The 23,388-nt window shown below is 40.0% G+C and overlaps 2 protein-coding genes across 3 annotated transcripts in view; both read right to left on the bottom strand.

Annotated features, from left to right (window-relative positions):
• phlpp1 (PH domain and leucine rich repeat protein phosphatase 1) overlaps positions 1-19,074 on the bottom strand; it is a 62,117-nt gene extending 43,043 nt beyond the window's left edge. The window contains exon 1 of the mRNA XM_087811283.1: positions 17,392-19,074. Within this exon, the coding sequence (XP_087667409.1) occupies positions 17,392-18,571 (1,180 nt within the window). The 5' untranslated portion in view covers positions 18,572-19,074. The remainder of the gene's footprint in view (positions 1-17,391) is intronic.
• A 3,444-nt stretch (positions 19,075-22,518) lies between these two features.
• Positions 22,519-23,388, bottom strand: part of LOC148063840 (phosphatase and actin regulator 1-like) — a 61,295-nt gene continuing 60,425 nt past the window's right edge. For both annotated transcript variants that reach the window (XM_087811298.1, XM_087811297.1), the window contains exon 12: positions 22,519-23,215. In XM_087811298.1, coding sequence (XP_087667424.1) covers positions 23,200-23,215 — 16 coding nt within the window. In that variant the 3' untranslated portion in view covers positions 22,519-23,199. The remainder of the gene's footprint in view (positions 23,216-23,388) is intronic.

The following is a 23,388-nucleotide window of genomic DNA, read 5'->3' as shown; positions in this document are numbered from 1 at the left end:
ATTTTTAAGACAAATAATCATTTTTAGAGCTATTTTAATATTAACAATAATAATAACAGTAATAGACTTCTAACCTTCTTGGATGAGATAAGAAAAATAAAAATTTACTTCAGTCCTCCAGAGTGCAGGGGGCGCTGTAACTCTCAGGTAAAAAAAAGTTAAAAACCTTTTAGAACCCCTTTACTTAAAATTTCATAGACATTTCAACGTATGCCATCATCATTAAAACAAAATTCTAACACTTTTTTTAATATAATAATGTAATTAATAAAATATATTCCAGATATACTTTCAAAGAAAATAATTTAATTGAGGTACCTTTGCTCTATAAATATTTTTTTAATTAAGAAAAATACTTTTAAAAAATAATTTCAGATCATTTATGCTCGAATAAAAAAAAGGATGTTTTCCTCAGTTGTATTTTAAATCGACCGGACACACACACACACACACCGACACACACACACAACAGTCCCAGTGTGTGTGATGCGGTCACTCTGGGAAACAAATTTGCCCTTTGCAGCCGTGGACAGAACGGAGTGAATATCAATGAGGCCCCCGATGAGACGTGCGGTAGTTTTCGGGGGCCCCGAGATAGTGGCGGCATCAGGTGCCACCAGGGGTCATGAAGGAAGGCGGCGGCGACGCTTTTTAATCCCACGGACAGACTTGCTCGCCGAAGTAATCAGACCCCGGATCTGTGGTTAAAAACGACAATCGGTCCACTTCAGAAGGAGAGAGAGAGAAGGACGGAGAGGACGGCGTTCCCACAAGAAGATGGATGGCAGAGAGAGAGAAAGAGAGGGAGAAAGAGAGAGAGTGCAGGAATTAAAGGGCCACGCTCTCCTGACGGACGCACGGGACGGGGGAGAATGAATGAGATAGTGATGTTGTTGCACATTCCCTGGACCCCACGTGTTCACCTCCTCTCTTTCTTCTTCACCTCCTCCCTCCCTCCCTCCCTCCTTCTCTTTTTGCTTTTGTTTTGTTTAAAATTTAACAAGGTCTGGGAACACCAGAGAGCCGAAGCGGGCATCCGGGGTGTTTTGGCTCAGCTTCATGTCACATGCAGGGGCCATGTGAACGCTGTGGCACAGAGAGGTGTGTGTGTGTGTGTGTGTGTGTGAGTTAGTGTGTGTGTGTGTGTGGAGGGAGGGCGGGGGTTATGTGAGAAAAAAGAAAGGACTAAAAAAAGAGGGGAGGGTTTCCAAACTGGTGATACTGGGAGGGTGAGAATGAAACGGCGGAGGGCAGGGTGGACTTCCTGGTGCAACAAATGGCAACAGGTTTTATTGTCGGGACGTGGGTCGGCTGACAAAAAAAAATCGCTGACTCATGGTTGCACCGACGGGTCGTCGATAACGGAGATAAGTCTGGTCGTCTGAGGGAATTACCTGAACACGTTTATCAACATATCTTTAGTTTAGCAACACAACATTAAAAATGTTACTTTGAAAAACCATTCATACGGATCTTATTTAAGACTGCACTTATCTGACAACTATATTCACTGAAAAATCTATTTTAAATAGTTTATTTTGTCAAAAATCTTAACAAGATTAGAAAAAGATCAGGAAAGACATATAGAAATGTGTCTATTCAAATATGAGCTAATATTAAATTGCATAATGAAATTCCAGCGGAAAATAGTTTTCCTTTTTTAGGGTTGTCTTAAAGTTCAAGTAATGTGTTGATTTAAGTGTTTCTTAAATATATTTTGTACTCAATTGTATGATCAGTATGTTTGTTTGTACATAACAGTTTTTTAACCAAAATATTTACATTAGAAAATCAGCTTAAGCCTCACCCACGGAAAACATTTTTCTGGATATTAAATCTTGTTCATCATAACCACGCCCACTCTGCTGTGATTGGTCAAACATCAATGTTTGTCACCTTGCGTCTCCACTCCTTAAGGACTCGTTGTATATAACAAAGGGGGCGTGGTTAAAGCTGGCTGGAGGAGGAGTGAAGCCATTATTACACCATAATGGACTCCGCTCCCGTAACCTCTCGTTCGCCCAGATTCCAGATGGCAGAGAAGTTTATAAAGTAATAAGTTCAAAACGTGGTCATGATGAGGGACTTAATGCATCTTTGAGAGGAAGATTCAACATTTGAAACATGTCATTGAGTCAGTTTTCACATGAGTTGTCCTTTAAGAATCGAGGACATTTGACTACAATTTACGTATTTATAATTGGTCTATTGTTGTGTGTTAAGAACATTAATAAATATATATAAACACTCCCAGTTGCAGCACAGAAAATACATTTTAATAAACTGCAATAAACAGTCAAGCCACTTGAACAAACATTCGATATTTCAATTAACAGAGGGAATAAAAAAAAAAAACATTTAGGTACAACTGAATTGACAAGAAATACAGTTATCGATTCAGTATCTAGAGTTGCCCAGTTACAATACAAGATACAATGCCAGATAGTTGTCGATCAATAAGGTTAATCGCTTTTTATCACCAGGTCATTCAATTTGAAGTCGATTTGTGTTGTAAATATGTATCATTTAGAAGATTCGTCACGTGAACTCCAAATGTATGACGGGAAAAAGAAGGAAATGACCTTTTATTATAGATTATATCTTCAGTGGTCAAGATTGCAGGAAAATAATAAAATAATTGACCCACATTAGAAGCAACACGGTGTTGAATTCAACAGCTAATACTGTAACGTTGTGTCGGATTCAACAAACCCCAGGATGTTCCAAAAAATCCACTCGGTCTCACTCGTGTTTGTTTGCACGAAAAAGGCGCCAAGCTGAGAGAGTTACAACTTCTTAAGGCTTGTTTTGAATTTCAAACCCATTAACATGTATGATTTAAGCCTCGGCGGAGGCTCTTGGGGGATTTTTTTCCTATTTTGTATTTATTTTTCTTCTTCACACAAAACACACTCCAAACATGCAGTGTTGCACAATGTTGCATCAGGCTGTGGAAGTGATCCGTCAAACCGGCGACCCACGCCAGCACAAGGACAGGTGTATTTTTAAGCTAATGGGAGGAAGCGGCGTCTCTGCATTTCTTTTGTTTTTTTTTTTCAAGATGGATGAACTTTAAACTAGGTCATATCGTATCAACAACCATTGCCCTCGTTCCTCTCCGAGCGGAGTCCATAGAAAACACGACAAGCTCCACCCAAACGTGTCTTATCTTGCCTCGTCCAGATGACACAAACAAAGATTTCGGAGACAATTTGGATCGGCTCCCACGTGCGGTCGCACGATATTGTTTTGCAAAACTCCACGACAATACTTGGCCAGATTTAGGTGAGAGGAAGTCTATTTAGGTTTGTCAGCTCAACGCTCGGTACAAAGAAAAACCACCAGGTCACGTATACAACTGCGTTTGTCAAACATTTAACTACTATTTTATTTGGACTATCAGGAGCTCGGCCTTGTAGTATAACTTACGGCGGCTCCCAACTACGAAGCTTACTGAGTAATATCACTAACCATTTGGGAGTAATGAGTATCGCGGCGTAATACCCCAAAGCATCGCAGAGTGATTCCAAGAAGCATCATGGAGTAATACAATAAAGCCTCACCGAATTATACCACAAAGCCTCGTGGAGTAATAACACAGAGCATCAGTTAGTCGTATTACAAAGCCTCGCGCATTACTACTATAAAACTTTGGAGAGTAACACTAAAAGCCTGGCAGTGCTTAGGACCCTTGCCGAGTAATACTACCAAGCCCCGTAACACAGCGCACTTCCTACAGTATTACAACAGAGATTCGCAGAGTAATACTACAGATCTTCACAGAGTAATACTACGGAGCTTCTTGGAGTAATACTACAGAGCTTCGCCGAGCAATACAACGGAGATTCGCAGAGTAATACTACGAAGCGTCTTAGAGTAATACTACAGAGCTTCTTAGAGTAATACAACGGAGATTCGCAAAGTAATCTTACGGAGCTTCGCTGAGTAATACTACAGAGCTTTGCTGAGTAATACTACAGAGCTTTGCTGAGTAATACTACGGAGCTTCACAGAGTAATACTACGGAGCTTCTTCGAGTAATACTACGGAGCCTCGCTTAGTAATACTACAGAGCTTCACTTAGTAATACTAAAGAGCTTCACATAGTAATTCTACAAAGCTTGGGTGAGTAATACTAGAGAGCTTTGCTGAGTAATACTACGGAGCTTCTTAGAGTAATACTACAGAGCTTCTTCGAGTAATACTACGGAGCTTCTTCGAGTAATACTACGGAGCCTCGCTTAGTAATACTACAGAGCTTCACTTAGTAATACTAAAGAGCTTCACATAGTAATTCTACAAAGCTTGGGTGAGTAATACTAGAGAGCTTTGCTGAGTAATACTACGGAGCTTCTTAGAGTAATACTACAGAGCTTCTTAGAGTAATACTACTGAGCTTCTTAAAGTAATACTACCGAGCTTCGCTGAGTAATACTACAGAGCTTGAGCCTTAAGTTTAAAAAAAAGGAAAACTTTCCTTGTATGGCTTTCAGTCGACTGCATATAAAACTTCCCAGACTTTGGACTGAGGTTGTGAGCATGACAGCGCTGGATCTGCAGAACTCCAGGAACTGAAACATTTGGGCTCACATGCGGGAGAGCAGCCCGTGTGTTCCCTAATCGGAATTTTTGGGCCTCTTTAATGCTGAGGGTTGCAGATGTTGTCTGGTATTAGGCTGCGCTGCTGCTGATCAAAGCCGTGGAGAGTGAGCCCCCGCTAGCTTCCCTCTAATCCCTGCTCATGCCTGGAGTCGGGGGCAGTGGCTGGTGCCGGGCTCGGCGACACTCGAAGACTTCTTCGTGACCTTATAGTCGGGGTGACCTTCACACTCGCTCTGCTTGTGGGCGACATATACCCTTAAAGGTGTTGACGGAGAGTAAGACGAAAAACTCGGACGGCTCCCACCAGGCAGGAAAAAGCCCCGTTCCCTCCTAACCCCCTGAGTAAATTCCCTTCTTCAGAGTGAGCCAGCAGGAAGACAGGAATAACGGATCTGCCCGACAATGTTTGGCCCAGATTTAGCAGCTTACAAACGCAATGAGAATTGCAATTCCATACCCACCGTCTTTTCTCTTTTTTTTCTGGTGATTTTGCACACATGTCCGAGGAAGCCAGGAGACCAAGACAAGTCTCAACTATTCAAATCCATTTCTTTTATACTTTCCAAAAGCTGTGACCGGGGTCTAGAAAGGCGCTTTACAAATGACTATTACATACTTTATTTTTATTTTATTTAGACATTTTTGGAAAAAAGAAAGTTATTTATTTATTTATTTATTTATTTGTTTGCTTGTTGACATTTATATTTGGGTCACAGGTTGCAGTTTGTTACATTTTTACGTCGTCATGGATGTACGTTTTAATATGAAAAGTATAGACATCGCAGAATATATAGGATTCGAACCAGGGGTGTGAGAAATAACGGTATAGCACAATATTTTTATATTATTTTCCACAATACTGTATTGATATTCGACAGCATTTCAATTTTTTTGGCTTGCAAATCAAATTTTATGTGTTAGTTATTTTATCGTTTACAGTACAGTACAGTATGTGTGTGTGTGTAAAATTATCGTTTTTTTATATTATTTACAATTAACATAGCGAATAATAACGTCATGTCCATTTTTGGGTTGCAATTAAACTCAAACACGGCAAAAGGGATGTTGACATTTTGCAAGAACCTGGCAATGACTGAGGACGAGAGGATACAGTGGACTCCAGCAGCTTTTAAGGACATATTTTGGTTTCAAAACAAATTAAATCAGTTACGACTTCATCAAGAGTCACGTGGTCTGTAAATTCTGCAACACCAGAGTCTCGTACTCGACAATACTTCAAATATATCCGTGTTACTACAGTATTGCAATATATCAAAATATATCGCACCGTTGCCTCTGCAACTCCACGCTCTTTGCCAAATTTTGAATTTGGGGTTTATCGAGTAGAAATACTGACCTGGAAAAAAAAAAATGGTGCTCCTTGCAAAAAAAATCAGAGTTCTGAGCAACATGGGCTTGGATAAGCTTCTTAGCTGGATAAATCTGAGGAGCTGGAGTTGCATTGACTTTGAAGATAAGATTAAAACATTGCGAGAAAAACAAAAATGACGAATCATCTAAAAATAATTCAAAAAAAGAATTATATAGGGTAGTCGACATCATCTGAAACGTATCAAACTGCCAAATAATGAGCTGATTTCTAAATAATAAAAACACACAATTTTTTTAAACAAACCTTTGATCTAATCAGCTTTGAGTAAATGTTTCCGAAGTGTCACAGAGCGAGAAGAAAGATTCCATCTGAGGTTATGACATAATAGTCATGTGATCTATACATGCCATACCATCGTTCTTGTGGTAATAAAACACCCCCCCACTTATTGCTTTACTCTCACACTCGCTTCAAAGTCATCCGTTTCACAGAAGCACCGTCCAGAAATTAAGCAAAATCCAATCTTTAGCGAAGGAAATTTAGAGCGTTTTGATGAATATTTAGCGGTGATTATCAAGGATTGGTCAGCGGTTTGTGGGATGAAAAAAAAAAAAAAAGAAAAAGCAAAAGGATCTTGGGAGTGATAAAGAGATATGAGGAGATAAATGAAAACTGTCAGATGGCTTGAGGGAGGAGGAGATGCGAGGACGGATAGTGAGAGAAAAAGGAGGGGGATCGATCATGAGAGGGAGAGAGAGAAAGAGAGAGAGGGAGGACAGTGGTGGGAGGATGTCAGCCAAGAAGACAATCTATACGAGACTGGAAACGGTTCCTCTACAAGATGACACCGACAGACTCACTCGTGTCTGCCTCGGTAGACGCCCCGAAAAAAAAAAAAGAGAAAAGAAACAATTCTGACCTGGTGTAATTAAAGCCCGAACCACAGTCCACGTGAAAACATAAATATAATGAATATCGGAGCGACAACAACTTATTAGATTTCGGGCTCTGGAAAGTGTGAAATGTGATTACGCAATTACACAGTGACTCAAAGGGTCTGCTAAGAATGAGTATTGTCAGGTAATTAAGTGGACGAAGGCGAGTGCGTTTGTGAGGATAGTTTAAAAAAAAAAAACAACCCGACACCCGTTCTCTCCCGAGAACTTTATCAAACGATTACCCAGGATTAATGTACCTGGAAAGTCAGGGGACAAGCCCCCGAGAAAAACTTGAGACCACCATCTCTCTTGGAAAACTGAAATATAATGTTTATGCATTCATTTTCAACCGCTTTATCCTTTACCGGGGGTCGCGGGGAGACTGGAGCCTATCCCAGTACCATAGGGTGAGAGGCAGGGGACACCCTGGACAGGATGACAGTCTGTCGCAAGGGCACACACAAAGACAGACAACCATTCACACACGCTCTCTACCTATCGATTCTGACCCGCTCTAGTAGAAGAACTCACATTTCCCTGATCCTTAAAACTCTTCACTGGCTTCCAGTTTCTTTCAGGATCAACTTTAAAATTCTGGTTCTTACTTTCAGATCTATTCATGGTCAGGCTCCTCCTTACATCAGTGATCTGATCCAGCCTTACACCCCAGCTCGGGCTCTGAGGTCTGTGGATCAGAATCTACTGATGGTTCCACGCACACGGTTCAGGACTAGAGGAGAGAAATCCTTCCAGACTGTTTTGGAACGATCTTCCTCTCTCTTTGCGCTTGATGGATCTACTGACTCCTTCAGGAAACATCTTAAGACACTTTTATTTGTTCAGGCTTTTCCTTGATTTTCTGGAACTCCTGTTGTGTTATCAGTTTTATCTTGACCTTTAAAGTATATATTTCATTGAGTATTGTTTTAATTGTTTAAGCGCTTTGTGACCCTGGTCTGGAAAAGCGCTATATAAATACAAATTACTTACTTACTTACTTACTATGGATACATTTCCCAAAGTTCTCAATCAACCTCTGTATGTTTTTTGACTGTGGGAGGAAACCGGAGTAAACACACGCAACACGGGGAGAACATACAAATGTTATTTCATTTAAATATGAGACCTGCTGAAGCTGACAAACGCTAAGCTAGCTGAAGGAGACGTAGCGAAGTGGAGCGTCATCCATTAAGTCAAGTGCGCTTCTATTAATAACCGCTTCATTTATCACCAAAATACTATTTTAAATTAACATCTGATGCATTCACGCCGCGCAGCTCCAGGAGTCATCCATTCGACGGTGGATACAAATCATCACAGCTATTAATAAGGAGGCTTCTGTTTACAATAAACACTGAACATTTGTCAGTGACACAAACAGGTTGTTGTATCTGAAGTGTACGATATATTGTGTGTGTTTGCACGCTTGATAAGCATGCCTTTAACGTTATTTAGTCTTAATTAGCATTTTGCTAATCCACTTTCCTCAGCTTAACCGAGAATAGAAGGAGACGTTATCTCCGATGGTCCGACCCCAGTTTGCCCACCTCACCTCACTAGGGGGTCTTCGTGACACGACTGCAGATCGACCGAAACTAGCCTTCCTCGAGTGTTTTCAGAGCCTCTACGATAGCCATGTTTTCCAGAGAGCCACTGCCTTCTTTGCTGCTCAACACCAAAGATAAGGGTAGGATTATAGAGATACTTAAAGTGCTTCTTTCCATTGAAAAAAACAGGGAGTTTCACAAAGCGCTTAAACAATCAAAACAATACTCAAATATATACTTTAAAAGGTCAAGATAACACAGAGAACAACACAGGAGTTCCAGAAAATCAAGGAAAAGCCTGAACAAATAAGAATATCTTAAGATGTTTCTTGAAGGAGTCAGTAGATCATCAAACACAGAGGAAGATCGTTCCAAAGCTTGGGAGCAACAGTCTGGAAGGATTTCTCTCCTCTGGTCCTGAACCGTGTGCGAGGAACCAAGATTCAATGATCGGAGAAATGCGAGTTCTTCTACTAGAGCGGGTCAGAATTCTCGCTGCAGAGTTCTGTATCAAATGCAGGCGAGACAGATCCTTCTTGTTAAGTCATGTCCGTCCATGACCGTGTTCAGAAACCATCACTATTCTCGGATTCTGATCCACAGACCTCAGAGCCTGAGCTGGGGTGTAAGGCTGGATCAGATCAGTGACATTAGGAGGAGCCTGACCATGAATAGATCTGAAAGTAAGAACCAGAATTTTAAAGTTGATCCTGTAGGAAACTGGAAGCCAGTGAAGAGATTTAAGGATCGGAGAAATGTGAGTTCTTCTACTAGAGCGGGTAAAGAATTCTCGCTGCAAGTACCTGTGACACGCCTGCATGGCAGTCTTTCTTTTAATAGCGAGAACCAAACACAAATCAACCATTAGCCCGTGGACAAAATAAGGAGATGCAAGAATTTCTTCCAATCTTTGGAGAGGATGATGTCCAGAAGAAGCTGGGAGGACTAATGCGGATCAAGCATGTATTCCAGGGGGGGGGGGGGTCCCAGGGGGTTACGGAAATTGCTGAGCAGTGCTGGATTAAATTGAGAGAACTTTAAGCGCAAATACCGGAGGGGTCAAGGAGCGATTCAAGTACCCCATTGTTACTCTCTGTAGTCAATGGTCAAAGGTCCCTCACCCCCAAAAAAAGTGTACAACACCCCGGTCTCTGGGGGGAAAAAGGGACACATTCTTAAACTACCTGGGACAAAAAAAAACCGGACCCCTTCGTGGCCCTTATCGACCGGAAGAACCAGCAAAGATTAAGAATTCAGTTTTAGAACTTCAGTCGTTGCCTTCATTGACGACCTCGAACATAGAGAATATTTTTAGTTCATTAAATATTTGCCATTATTGAAAAAAAACAATTGCGTGTTGATGTTTTTTGCGAGACAAGAGCTTCTACAGTAACTTTGTCGGCCTCACTCGGTAGTTCAACCTTGAATGAAACCCGTATCAAAAACCATGGCACCTTATCTCAAACATTCAATCAGATACGTCTGGTTTTATTGGCTCGCCACAAACAGTCGTCCCTGCCAAGTTCACCTTGCTTAAAAAAAACAACAACAACCAGGGAATTACCTTTAAAAAAAATTGAGAGCAGACGCTGGCATCGACCCTGACTCGGCTTCACACAAGAGCAGGGACACGAAGCTGCATCCGACTGCAAAGGAATTACCTTGGAAGTTTCTAGGCCAGTACACACCACTGCTCATTAATGTGGCTCATAAAAGAAAAAAAAAAAGGGCAAAAATCTTTCCTTCCCCATCAGAGCTGCTCTTGAAAATGCAAACATTTTAATTTCATAAGAGCTTCACAAAGAGCTTCTTTTTTCAAACAGCATGTCGAGATGAGAGTGTTTACTAAGCTGAGGAGGCTAATGAATCTAAATAATTCAGAGGAGCTTTGGTCTGGTTAAGAACACGGGGGCCTCGGCCTCGCTCCGAAATCCTGTGTCACTATTTGATAGGGTTCAGTGTGCCACTTCTTTTTTTCTCGTGCAGGCCCCGGAGACGTACATTTGGATTAACGCTTGAATTCGCACAATTTCTATGATGGTGTGTAGTTTTTTTGATGTCGGACCAAAAATAGCGTGACAACCAATCTTAAGGGGGGAGCAGTCGCCGACACCGACGCTCAAGTGGCCCTCGAAAGTTCTTAAATTAACCGAAAAGATTGACTCAACGAAAGTTAAAATGAATATGTTTATTGTAATGTTTATTTGGATTTTGGCCTTTTTTTAGATATGCTGAATTCTGTTATAATTTCTCATTCCTTTTCTCTTTTTTATTTTTGTGCTTTACATAGCTTTTATTTCATTTAAAAAATATGGGCAACAAGTCCAGCTAAAGGTTTTTTAACATGCTTTGAAACAACCTACTTGTAAATTGAATCACAATGACGAAAACAGAAAGTAAATCTCCACAAAACACCACAATTGTTTTAATTTTACCAGGAAATTACAATTAAATGTGTGGTTTTATATTTTTATTTAACAACAATAAAAAGAGATCCAATAACAATACGTCTCACAGTGAGTTTTTAACTTTTCAAATCAACATTCTAGCAACAAAACATCTTGAATATCAACTAAAGAAAAACTCTCGTAGATGGAAGATTATCGGATGAAGTTAATATATGCTTGAGCCTCGAGGAAAAAACGTTTTCTCGTACTTTAGCTTTCGCATTAAATTATGCTTCATCAGCTTCCATGGTTTCAAAAACACACCAAGCGCACCAAAGTGTGGCCATGAAGCCATTCTTAAAAATCACAACTGAAAATAAATGGTGGTTTGCAGTCAAATTAGGAACATTTAAGCAACTTTTTTTTTCTATATATTGTGTCAAAAATACATTGCTGAATCATTTTATTTTTATATTTGGACCCTTGTTATGTTTCTGTTTGTGTGTTTACACATTTCTTTTTGTTTAATAAAAAAAATGCTTCCAAAAGAGTTATTTGTCAGGTTATTTTCAATAATTATTTTTGTTTTTTTACCGAAATTCATGAATGTAATGCAAGAAACATCTCATCACCATTGTTAACAATATATTTGTCCTATACTTTTCTTTGTTTTATGATCCAAACACAGTTAATCTTCCCTCTAAAGTAACATTAAACAAAAAAAAAAGTGACAATTTTACCTCAAAAGCTATTGAGCCTTAAATGTTAGGAACAATGTTTTCCCTAAAAAAAGAAGTCTGTCCTGCTCCTAAATCTGAGGCATTAGTGCGACTATATTTCATCTTCCAGGAAGGAGAACAGGTCCTCGCATGTAGCGGCAACAACTGCACGATGAATAATACCTGATACGCACACATGCAAGACGCCCCCTCACGCACACACAACACAAAGTTTCATTATTTGCAAAGCCGAGGATCTCCTGACCTGAGAGCGGGGGATCTGTTGCCGGGCGACACCAACCTGTACGATTTCCTCTGGGCTGAGAGGCCTATTCAATTATGGATAGGACTGTTGTTACAAATCTATCGGTTCCTTCGGGACGGGAATTTTTTTTCTTTTTTTCAGTGAAGGAATTTTTTGCCACCGTCAGCAACAACCCTGTGCATATATTGATCACCAGAGTCTCTGTAGGTTTATTTTTATCATTTTTTTCAAAGCACTCAGACTCTCGTAACGACGGTCGGCCGATACAAAAGGGTTCCTGTGTGGGCGGCGCTGAAAAGGTCCACTCGCCCGGTTGCCAAAGAGGACAGCGGCCTGATCTAGTCGGACTCCCGTACATGTGAAGTTGCGAGTCGAGGAGGATGAAGTGGGTTCCTCTCATCTGGCCCATGCCAGGTATGTAGGCTACAAATATGACCCGGACTTGCCTATGCAACTGCATAAAGAAACTGGTACGGTGCCCGGTACCTCTGTACCATCTTGTTTTGAAACCCGAGTCCTCACCTGTGGGAACCTGTTCGGGTAACTATTAGAAGATAAATCACAGTGGCGTAGTTTTTATGCAAAACTCTGTAAGGACTTGGGTTTTTTCTCTAAAGTTCCTCTTTGGTTAATGGGCGACTCTGACATAGGGGTGTCGAACAACGGCCCCTGGGGCGGATTAAACCTGTTCATCCGGAGATTATCCGGTGTCCACGACATTAGCTTTTATTAGGGGTTTAAGACAAATGTCGATACATGTCGATATTTTTGATTCCCGATACTGTATCGATATTCAACAGCAATGCATCTATATTTTAAAAAAATATTAAAATATATATCGGCAAGAACCAATTTACAGCTTTTATTCATTTGTGTGTTGCATTTAAAGCTCTGGCCACTAGTTGTCAACATTCATTCCGTGACATCAAAAACTGGTGAAATGGCATCAATGCGTGAATAAGAAAAGGATACACCAGAGTCCTGCAGCTTTTAAAGCTGATGTTTGGATTTCATTTTGGCTTTAAACCAGAGTTTAAAGTTAAAGAATTAAACACTGACAGATACTGGATATTGCTCCAGGTTGTTTGAGACTGACTTCATTATTGTTAATATAAGTTTAGAATTTCTGTTCATATAAATAGGGAACTTTCCTTCAAGCACTTTCACATTTGATTAGGGAAAGTATTTGCTCATTTCTTTGTTGTAAAAGCAAGAAAAAGTATTGTTTCTTTAAAAGAAACAATATATCATTGTTCCTACAGTATCGCAATATATCGTATCGTTGCACATGTATACGCATCGTATTGCTAGATTCTTGCCAATACACAGCCCTAGCTTTTATGCCGACATATAAGACAACTTTCAAGGACAGAAGAGTAAGATTCTGTAGAGTAAATTTTACACCACTGCTCTTAATAGTTAGTGTACGGTTTGCTTTCTATGTGTGTCTTGTGATAGACAGATGACCTGTGCAGACTGACCTATATAAACCCTTACTTGCATACATCTTGTGACCCCAGGGTAAAAATAATTATTAATTTGGTCTAAATTGAATATATTACTTTCTTTCATTTGCCAACATAACTTGTCCATATAGTAGACATGAATGTAGATGTACTTTAAGATATTTATATATATTAAAGTTGCAAAACATACTACAAACAACCGAAACTAACATTATTGGTCCATTTAAAAAGGGGATTTATAGTGTATTGCTTTTTTAGTTGGTGTTCAAATGTCACACACTTCTGGAGAAGCTTTAAAACAATGAATATCTATTCATCAAATTATATTTAGGTAATCACAAAGGACTACAAAAATGGCTGATTCCACAATCGACTAAAGATGTGTAAAAATGTGTTAACACGAAACTTAGTAAGTAATATTTGTAGAGCGCTTTTCTAGACCAGGGTCACAAAGCGCTTAAACAATCAAAACAATACCCAATAAAATATGTCTATGTATATACTTTTTAATATATCATTTTAAAATTGATCCTGTAAGAAAGTTGCAGCCGGTGAAGAGATTTAAGGATCGGAGAAATGCGAGTTCTTCTACTAGAGCAGGTCTAGAGTGAATTGCAGGCGAGACATCTCCTTATGGTTTAGACACGAAAACAAACTGTTGCAATAGTCCAGACGTGAAGCTACAAACACATGGATTAAAAACTCAAGATCATGCTGTTACAACATTTCCCCTAAGTTTAGAGACTTTATGGCACCATCCTGTGCATGAGCTACATGAACCCCCGAGTACTAACGTGTCCTAATCTATACCTCAATGGACCAGAATATTTTCTGGATTGGACTCATTTTTAAAACAAATAAATTGTTCTTTCATAATCCAATATACAGCAAGTGAAGCTACCAAACTGTAGCTACTGTAGCTATTAGAAATGCTAACACAATTGTACGGTTGGTCAACAGCTTAGTTAGCTCAGGGTCAAGGTGAAAACAAAAGTGCTTGTGGTATCCCTTGTGTCGTCTCTGGGTCAAGGCTTCTAGAAAATACATATGCTGTGTCGGAGGTCGTTCACGTCGACCCCAGAGACATCACAAGGGATACAACAAAAACACATTGGGTTTTAGGGCCTTGACCCAGAGAAGTACATTCTTTTGATAATCGTCATGATCCGTCTAAGAGTTTGCAGACATAAAAAAAAAAAAAAAAAAAGGTCTTTGCTGCTCATGGCAGCTGCGGCTGAAAGTCAGTCAGCGTCAGCCGAAGCCTCCACTATCTGAGAAGGACAAACAGTCAAAGTCAGCTCAACATGTGTCAGAGTGGTATCCCCCGCCCCCCCGGCACCCCCCTCACTCCACTTCCTCCTCGAGCAGACATGCTTGACATTCTAGAGGAGCCAGCGTACATTCCTGACATGCCTTCGACGTGCAACGGAGAGGAAGTGGAAGCCAGGCCCCGTATGTCATTCAGGAATCCACGTCTCTGGGTCGTCTCCGCCGAGCGACGCCCGTGTCGAGGAGACCTCTACGGCGTCCTTGCACACACACACACACACACACACCAGGAGAGGATTTATGCTCGACGTAGTAGCCGGGGCTCAGGTGACCGACGTTAAGCTTCCTCACATGGGACGAGGAGGGAGGCGTCGCCCTCGGAGGCTCATCAAGCGATCCCATTGGCCGCCGGCTCGGCCGACTGCACGGCTCGCATCAATCCACGGGAGCGTGAGATAGCGTCCGAAACGAAAACGAGTGTAGCGGGACGTGAAGTGCATTCGCCTCTCAAGGCTAGGTCATGAGGCGAATGATGCATGACTCGTTTTTACGTGACCACTGGTCCAGAGCAGGAAGTGGCTTTTATTTATCTATTTTTTGTTTGTTTGTTTCCCCACTTTTCTCCGGCATCATATTTCCTCGTTAGACACTTTTATTACGACCATTTTCCCCGGGTAGCCTGGGAAAGACAAGAAGCTTCCTGGGCTCTGGAGGAGCATGTTAGGCCAACTTGGCAGACACTTAAGAGTGACAGTATCTGAGCCGGACGCCAACAGGAGAGAAACCGAGCAGCATCTTAATGACCAGCAGGGTCCACAGAAAAAAAAAAAGGGTTTATGGTCCTCCCGGGGCCATAATGCTCCCCGCCCCCTACTCTCCATCCAAACCACAAAAGCATTGTGCCTTTTCATTCGGATATAATGGGGCAAAAAGCCGGAAAGGGCCCCCAGTGTCTGAGCTCCATAAGTTTGGGTGATGACTTTGTGGAATTGCCATTTGTCCGCCGGGTCGGAACGACACACTGGTAACTGTCAGTGGAAGCTATGGCGTGGACCCGAAAATAAAGAATGGGAAGTCGATCTGACAAACAGCTGAGTGGAAACTGCTGTCTGGACTGGACTTTTTCCAAGGATGCCTGGACTAGGGATCGGTGTCTTTCCGGGTTTAACGCGGTACTTTCACGAAAAAACCAGTAGGTTTAGAGAATAGAAACAATGGCTAATTTCGTCCACAATCTATTTAGCATGATTTAGTGACTTTTGGGTAACACTAGGACTTTAAAAAGAAACATAAAATAACTGTATTTACTTATTTATAACTGTATTTACTTATTATATATAGCATTTATATATAAATTGTTTTACCAAAAAATAGGCTCACAAGTTGAATCACAAGTTAGTAAGTATTTGGTTTTGTGGTAAACTGTCAAATTGGCCACTAGAATTATCACTGCCTTGTACTTAAAAAGAATCAGTAAAGTAAGATAAAAAGGTAGACTTGGAGACAAAAGTTTTTGCTATTAAATTAGCTCCAGTATTTACTATTTAAAGTCAATTTAAAGAAGAAAATGTAAACGTACAGGAAGCTCCCAAAAAAAACAAATTGAAAAGAATTTGTGATTCAAGGGAGATCTTGAATCAGATAAAAACAACTTTACAGAGACGATGATGAATGAGGAGAAGTCAAGTAGTTTGTAATAATGTTTTTAAATTGCACCTGCACTGAGGAGGATGGACTTGTGAGCGTTTATCTGCTAAAAAATGATGTTGTTTTTTTTTAAGTTTGTCGAGACCTTACACCGACGACTGCATCTGGAGTTCCATCTGGATTAAGGAAGCTTTTGAAGGAGTCGTCGTTCACTTCCAACTGCTGCCCAGAAACACTTACTTTAAAAGCGAATGTATTGAAAATAGTAGTTTAAGATTGTACAATGTATTCATAAATATTACAGTGTGCTCTCATTCCCATGATCCTTGGATTTTGTTTGTTTTTGCTCTGGTAGTTGTTTAACAGACTTCCCTGTAGGCTCATATGTAAATACCTCCTTGGCAGAGGTATGATGCCGCCTGATGCACCAACTGTTTACTCAATAAAGATGTCATTTATTGAACTGTATTTAATAGACGTGTGAGAAAACAAGTTGATAAATCATACTTTTTTTCATAATACTGTAGCAAACTTTATTGATTTGTTATTGTATGTTTTCTATATTCAATTAAGTGTGTATTAAGTAAAACAATTCGCTTTTTAATTTGCAACTTAAATACAAGTATTCACAGGCAATTAAACTTCCGCTAGACGGAAGCAGCCTTTAAGTTCCCAGCGGAGAAAAATAAATCAAATCCTGTGAGACAATGACTGAGGACGAGAGGATACAGTGAGCTTTAAATGCAGATTTGTTTGTACATATTTTGGTTTCAAAACAAACGAAAGCAGTTACGACTTCGTCAAGAGTCACCCGGTCAACACCAGAGTCAAGTACTCGGACAATACTACAAATATATCCTTCAGTATCGCAAATACTATCGGCCCCCACGTATTGCGATATGCATCGTATCGCCCGATTATTGCCAAAAAAAACTCCCCTAATAATGAGCTCCTTTGGCAGAGGCGATTGTTGCGAAGTTTAAGCCATTATTTGGACTGTTTTCAGCATTGTGGCCCTTGAAGTATTAAGTTTGACAACCTGGAATTAAAGTTTCAAACATTCCAAAAAAAAAACCAAAAACGATTGGAATCTAGTTGTAGGCCTTCGTGTCCCCTTTGACAGTCCTAAGAAAGCAAGGACAGGCTTCCGGCCCCAGGGGGCCCCTCAGCGGTAGAAGATAAATGATTTGATAGTAAAGTTAAACTAGAAGAACTCACCTGCATAGAATCGCAGCAGCGAGCCAATCTCCGTGTTCAGGCCCTCTTCTTGAACTCTCCAGGGGTCCTTAAATCCAAGCTTAAAGAGGAAGTCATTCTGTATCTGCAGGGGCCTCTCATCTGGACCGAGCCTCCTGACCGCCTCGCCGTGCAGCTGGACATACAGCGTCGGGACGACGGAGTCCCCGCTGGACTCCACCGGTTCCTGGGGGTCAGGTGTCCCCGACAACGAGGGCCCCAGGAGGTGATGCTGGGAGGAGATGACCGCAGGTGGGGGGCAGTCCAGCTCCAGCTCGTCCGAGGAGCTCCCGTACGTGTCGTGGCCCTCGGTGTCGAGGACGGACGCGTCGGTGCCCAGGATCATGTCGTCGCTCAGGGAGTCCCGGTGCTCGCTCAGCCGGGCCCCCCCGGAGCTCAGGTCGTCGAAGGCGCTGCTGCTCTCCACGTCCGAGCCGGAGTTCAAGCTGGCGTCGTGGGCCGAGTTGAGGTCGGACAGGGAGCAGGTGATGATGTCCTCGGACTCCTCCTCCGGCGTGAAAAGTTTCTCTTGTTCCCTCACGTCGGTCTTCATCAGCAGCAGCCGCATCTTGTCCCGCCTGGTGGCCCTCAGCTCCGGCGGGGGGTCCCCGGGGGTCACACGTTTGTTAGTAACGTAACCCGGGTTGCAGTTGCCATTTTGGTCCATCTTGGCGTCGGTGCTGGAAATGCGCATGACGACCGAGTTGTTGCTGCGGACTTTGCTCAGGCGGAGCGCCATGTCGCCGGCGGTGGTGTCCAGCGTGCACAGCACCGGGCGCGGGCACGACGAGACGTGGTGGTGGTGAACGTGGACGGAGCCCCGGTGGAGGTCCGCCCGCACCCACTCCCGGTCCTGGGGCTGCAGCTGCGGCGGCGTTCCGTGCCGGTTCCGGAGCAGAGTCTCGCGGTCCAGACTGCGTGTGTGGAGCGACGCAGAGGAGAGGGCCGAGTTCATCTTGACGGCGGCGGCGGTGAGGTTCCTCTTCAAGCGCCGCCGTCGCAACAGGAGGGAGTTCGACGAGCTCCGGCCATTCGACGTCAGGCGCCCGCCGCCGCCGCCGCCGCCGTCGTCGTCCGCCGCCGCCGGAGCTCCTCGTCGCGCCGCCGCCGCCGCACTCTTCAGCAACTTCGTCGCGCCTCCATCCTCGGCGACACTTTCCATTCTAAAAAAAAATGAAAAGTCCCGCAAAACAAAAACGACGCTCAGGCTACATTTAAACAAAAATAAAACCCGTAAAAATCTCTATATTTCCTCCTGTCGCTGCTCCTCATTCACTTCTCGCCTCCTGCTGCTCCGGGGATCCTTCGCTGCTCCTCCGGGGAAACATTTTGAGCGATTAAAGAGGCAGAGCAGGGCGGAGACGTGACGGTACGACGTCCCATTTTTGGACCGGAACACTGGAGCTGGAATATGCGATGAACGACGAACATACTTTTTCTTTTTTTTGCCCCCTGATATATATTCATGAGCAGCGACACAAGATGGGGGCCGCTGACAACAACGCGGTGGCTTGTGGGTAATGGAGGCGCCAAGCGCGGGGTTTTTTTTTTTTGTTTTTTTTTTAAAGATATTTATTTGTACGAAAATATTAATGATACGTGTCAATATTTTGTTTCAGTGCTTTTATTTATGTATTAAATTCAATAAAATATAAATAATTTAAAAAAAAAAATGTTTTTCTTTTTTTTCTCTATGAATAACTAGTTAAAAACAATCTTTCCCTTTTGTCAAATTATCAAATTATATATATTTTTTAATTTCCTTTAATATTTAGTATATCCAATAAAAAGGTTTGGTTCAATGTGTCACTCAACAGAGTGCTATTGGTGTTTAAAGTTATACTAACAATAATTAGAGAACTAACTTGAACTAGTAATTCTATATGAATAACTAGTTAAAAACAATATTTCCCTTTTGTCAAATTATCAAATTATATATATTTTTTAATTTCCTTTAATATTTAGTATATCCAATAAAAAGGTTTGGTTCAATGTGTCACTCAACAGAGTGCTATTGGTGTTTAAAGTTATACTAACAATAATTAGAGAACTAACTTGAACTAGTAATTCTATATGAATAACTAGTTAAAAACAATATTTCCCTTTTGTCAAATTATCAAATTATACTTTGTTTTAATGCTTTAATATTTATTATGTCCAGTAAGAAAAACGTTTGGTTCAATGTGTCACTCAACAGAGTGCTTGTGATGTTTAAAGTTATATTAACAATAATTTATTTTAGGAGATAAATCCTCTACTTTCCCTTTTGTCAAATTATCAAATTATACTTTGTCTTAATGCTTTAATATTTATTATGTCCAATAAAAAATACGTTTGGTTCAATGTGTCACTCAGCAGAGTGCTAGTGATGTTTAAAGTTATACTAACAATAAAAAAATGTTAGGAAATAAATCTTCTACTTTCGCTTTTGTCAAACTATCAAATTATACTTTGTTTTAATGTTTTAATATTTATTATGTCCAATAAAAAAAACGTTTGGTTCAATGTGTCACTCAACAGAGTGCTATTGATGTTTAAAGTTATACTAACAATCATTTATTTTTAGGAAATAAATCTTCTACTTTCCCCATTGAGTTTGATTTTTCTTTTTAAATTAAGAGAAAAACGGGAAATATAAATAAATATAATAGCAAATCCCTGGACAACTCCTATTAGGCATGAGACTTAAATATATAAGTATTTTTTGTATATGTCACTTTGATATAATGCCTCTTATTGAATGTAATTGTACTTTATTTGATCTCATTTTGTTTTATTATTATGTGCTTTTTATTACCATTTTAGTTCAATAAAAAGGATTATAGGAAAAAATGGGGGAAATAAATGAATATAATATATTTTTTCATGTCATTAATAATTGTTTATTTATTATATAAGACACTTTAATGTGATGTCTCTTATTGTATGTCATTTTACTCAATTTATCTGATTTTATTTAATGTACTTTAATTGTATTCTGTGCTTTATATTAACATTGTATTACCTTCGAGTTATTTTTATTATTATTATTGAAAGAGAAAAATAAATAAATATAACATATAAATATTTTTGCTGCACAATTGAAATAAATAAATGATTTTTTAAACTGTATTTCGTGGGACCTTAATAAAAAAAAACAACTAATAATATCGTTTCCCACTTTCCCACAAGCAAACGTTTCGAAAGACGCACTGCGTTTCCCAGAACCCACCGCGCCACTGTCAGTCAGGTGAGGCGGCGAAATAGAAAAGAAGGCGTCACCAATGGTAGCATAATAATATACACTGAGCCCAGTTACGTCATAGCGTGTCACGAATTCTATTTCCACCTCTTTTTCTTTTACGTTGAATTCGGATTAAAACGTGAGTCACCGTGTTGTTGTCGCTGAAGGTTCGCAACTATATTTAATAGAAATGACTCATAGCGCGTTGAAGATGTTGTTTCTGACAGATGAGCACTTATTTCATGTGTTATAATTATGTGACGTGATGTTGTTAACTGTGACGTCACAATCGAATCACAGGACGCCATTTCATAAGACAGGCTGGCTTTCGTCTGATACACGGGCCTCTGTCGCCCTCTAGAGGACTGGCTGAGTCCTCAGTGAATCAAGTTTGTTTCTTTATTTTATTGCTTTTATTGTGTTTCACCATAATATTTTGAACGTGTTGTTTATCATAGGAATAAAATGTATATATTTTTTACCTTTTTTTTAAACCATCGTGCTGATTTAATCTACTATAATATTTCTTTTTTTCTTAATTTATTTATTTTTTAAAATGTAAACCCCCTTATGTAACTCTTACATGATATATTAAAGTTATTAATAAATAATTGACTCAATTATGATAAACATTTTAAAAGTTTTATTTTGCTTATTTAAAACATAAAAAACATGAAACATGTTTTTTTTTATTTTCGAGCACAATTAACGTGATTGTATTTGTCTTAATATTATGAATATGATTTTTTACATTATAACAGGTCAATAAAATACAGATTATCTGATGTATTGTTTGTGTTTTAGTCAAAAAAAAGTATTTAAAATTACGAGGAGCAACATTATATTTTAAAGAAAAAGTATTTCATGAGATTTAAGATTTTTACTTTAACATATATTTGTAAACAAAGAGTCAATCATTATTTTGTTTTTCGAAAACTCTGTTCCTTATGTACATATATTAATTTAGAAAACTATTAAACTATTAAAATGACATTATTCTTCGATTTTCTGGAACTCCTGTTGTGTTATCAGTGTTATCTTGATCTTTAAAGTATATACTTTATTGAATATTGTTTTGATTGTTTAAGCGCTTTGTGACCCTGGTCTGGAAAAGCGCTATACAAATAAAAATTACTTACTTACTTATTACGATACAGATAAAGTAGTTTTATAATACAAAAACAACATTTTCAAATAATTTTCCAACTTCAAATGAAAACTCACGATACAGAGGCTTTTTTGAAATCAAATTTAATTGGCATGAAGAATCTTTACATCGCATCCCCCCTTTAAAAAAAAGAAGAAAAAAAACAAAACAAAAGGGAGACTTAAAAGGAAGCAGATTATTGCTGAAGTCAGCAAAATGGAATAGTTCATCCTGTACAGCAGATTATAATCTCACTTGAAAATCGATTACCAGAACATAATCAGTGTCGGGGGGGCGTCTTGTGTGGACCGTTGGAAACTTGGAACAGAAAGTAAAAGTGACGTGTGCAGAATGAAAATAAAACTGCTGAGTCGACACATAGAAAAACTAAAACGTATATTTAAAACATCCTAGTCTGTCGCCGGGGGAATTCACGCTCATCGCTCGGGAAAAAAAATATTTTTTCTAAAAAGTCGTATTTACACTTAAAACGTTGAATAATCTGAGATTAAAGTGTTACAAGTAAAAACTGCAAGTCAGCATTTTGGCTTTAGAAAGATTTGTTTTCGAACAGTGCAATGAATATTTGGCTCCTCCGGAGACTCTCTTTTTTTTTTTTTCGGAAAAAACAGTGAACGCACCGTCAGGTTTAAACTCAGTGGCTCAGTCGATCCTGAAACTTTCCTGAAGTATAAAAGAAAGAAACCCTGAAGTGATTGACGAGCAGGTTTTTAAAAAGAAAAAGAAAAGACAAACATATTGCTTGTTCAGCTCGGAAAGACTAAAACGTTTCATACAAAGCAAAAAAAATAAAGAAACTATAAAAAAGTGCAATGGTGTCCAAAAACTGCTTATTTATCCTGGAATTTAAAAAATAAAATCATATAAAAACAGACAAACTGGACGTTAAATCCAGCTGCAGTTTTTCTTTTTTTCTTTACATCAAAATGTGTCAAGCATGAGAGTTTCCTGGATTATAAACAAAATGTACATCAGGAGACGGAAACTCCTGGATTCACAGTTGGCGAATAAACACAGTCGGTACGTTTACGTGTGACACAGAGAGAGACCTCCGGGTGGCGCTGCAGCCGCAGAGAAGCGTGGGTCGGGGGCGTGAAAAGGAACTATTGCACATGATTTCTCCTTATATAAGAGAAGTTTTCCTGGTGGTGACGTGGATCGTCCACCACAGATGAACCTAATCACAACATGAGAGGGGGGTGGGGGGGGGGCGCTGTGGAAGTCTTGACCAACTACCCACTCAGTTGTTTCCAAGAAGAAGAAGAAGAAGAAGAAGAAGAAGGGAAAAAAAAGAAAAAAGAAAAAGGCAATTCTGAAGTCATGGCCTTGTTGTAGAAACTACTGTCCTGCACGTGAGGAGGAGGCGCCATGGGGTTCTCCGGGAGACAGTGCTGGTCCATTATGGTCTGTGGAACCTGCAACGTTACATAGACAACATTTACATCTCAAAGATTGCATTCAAGTGAGTGAGTCGTTCTTTTTTAATTGGATTAATCATGATGGTGTGATTAATAATCGTGAAGATCGATTAACCAGGACTATCAATTAATTACATGAATAAATTAGTCCTCGTGGCTAATGATTGATC

The sequence above is a fragment of the Callionymus lyra genome, chromosome 16 (assembly GCF_982586985.1).
Source record: "Callionymus lyra chromosome 16, fCalLyr1.hap1.1, whole genome shotgun sequence".
Classification (NCBI taxonomy): Eukaryota; Metazoa; Chordata; class Actinopteri; order Syngnathiformes; family Callionymidae; genus Callionymus; species Callionymus lyra.
The sequence above is the reverse complement of the archived record's forward strand: the minus strand, read 5'-3'. Positions and strand labels throughout refer to the sequence as shown.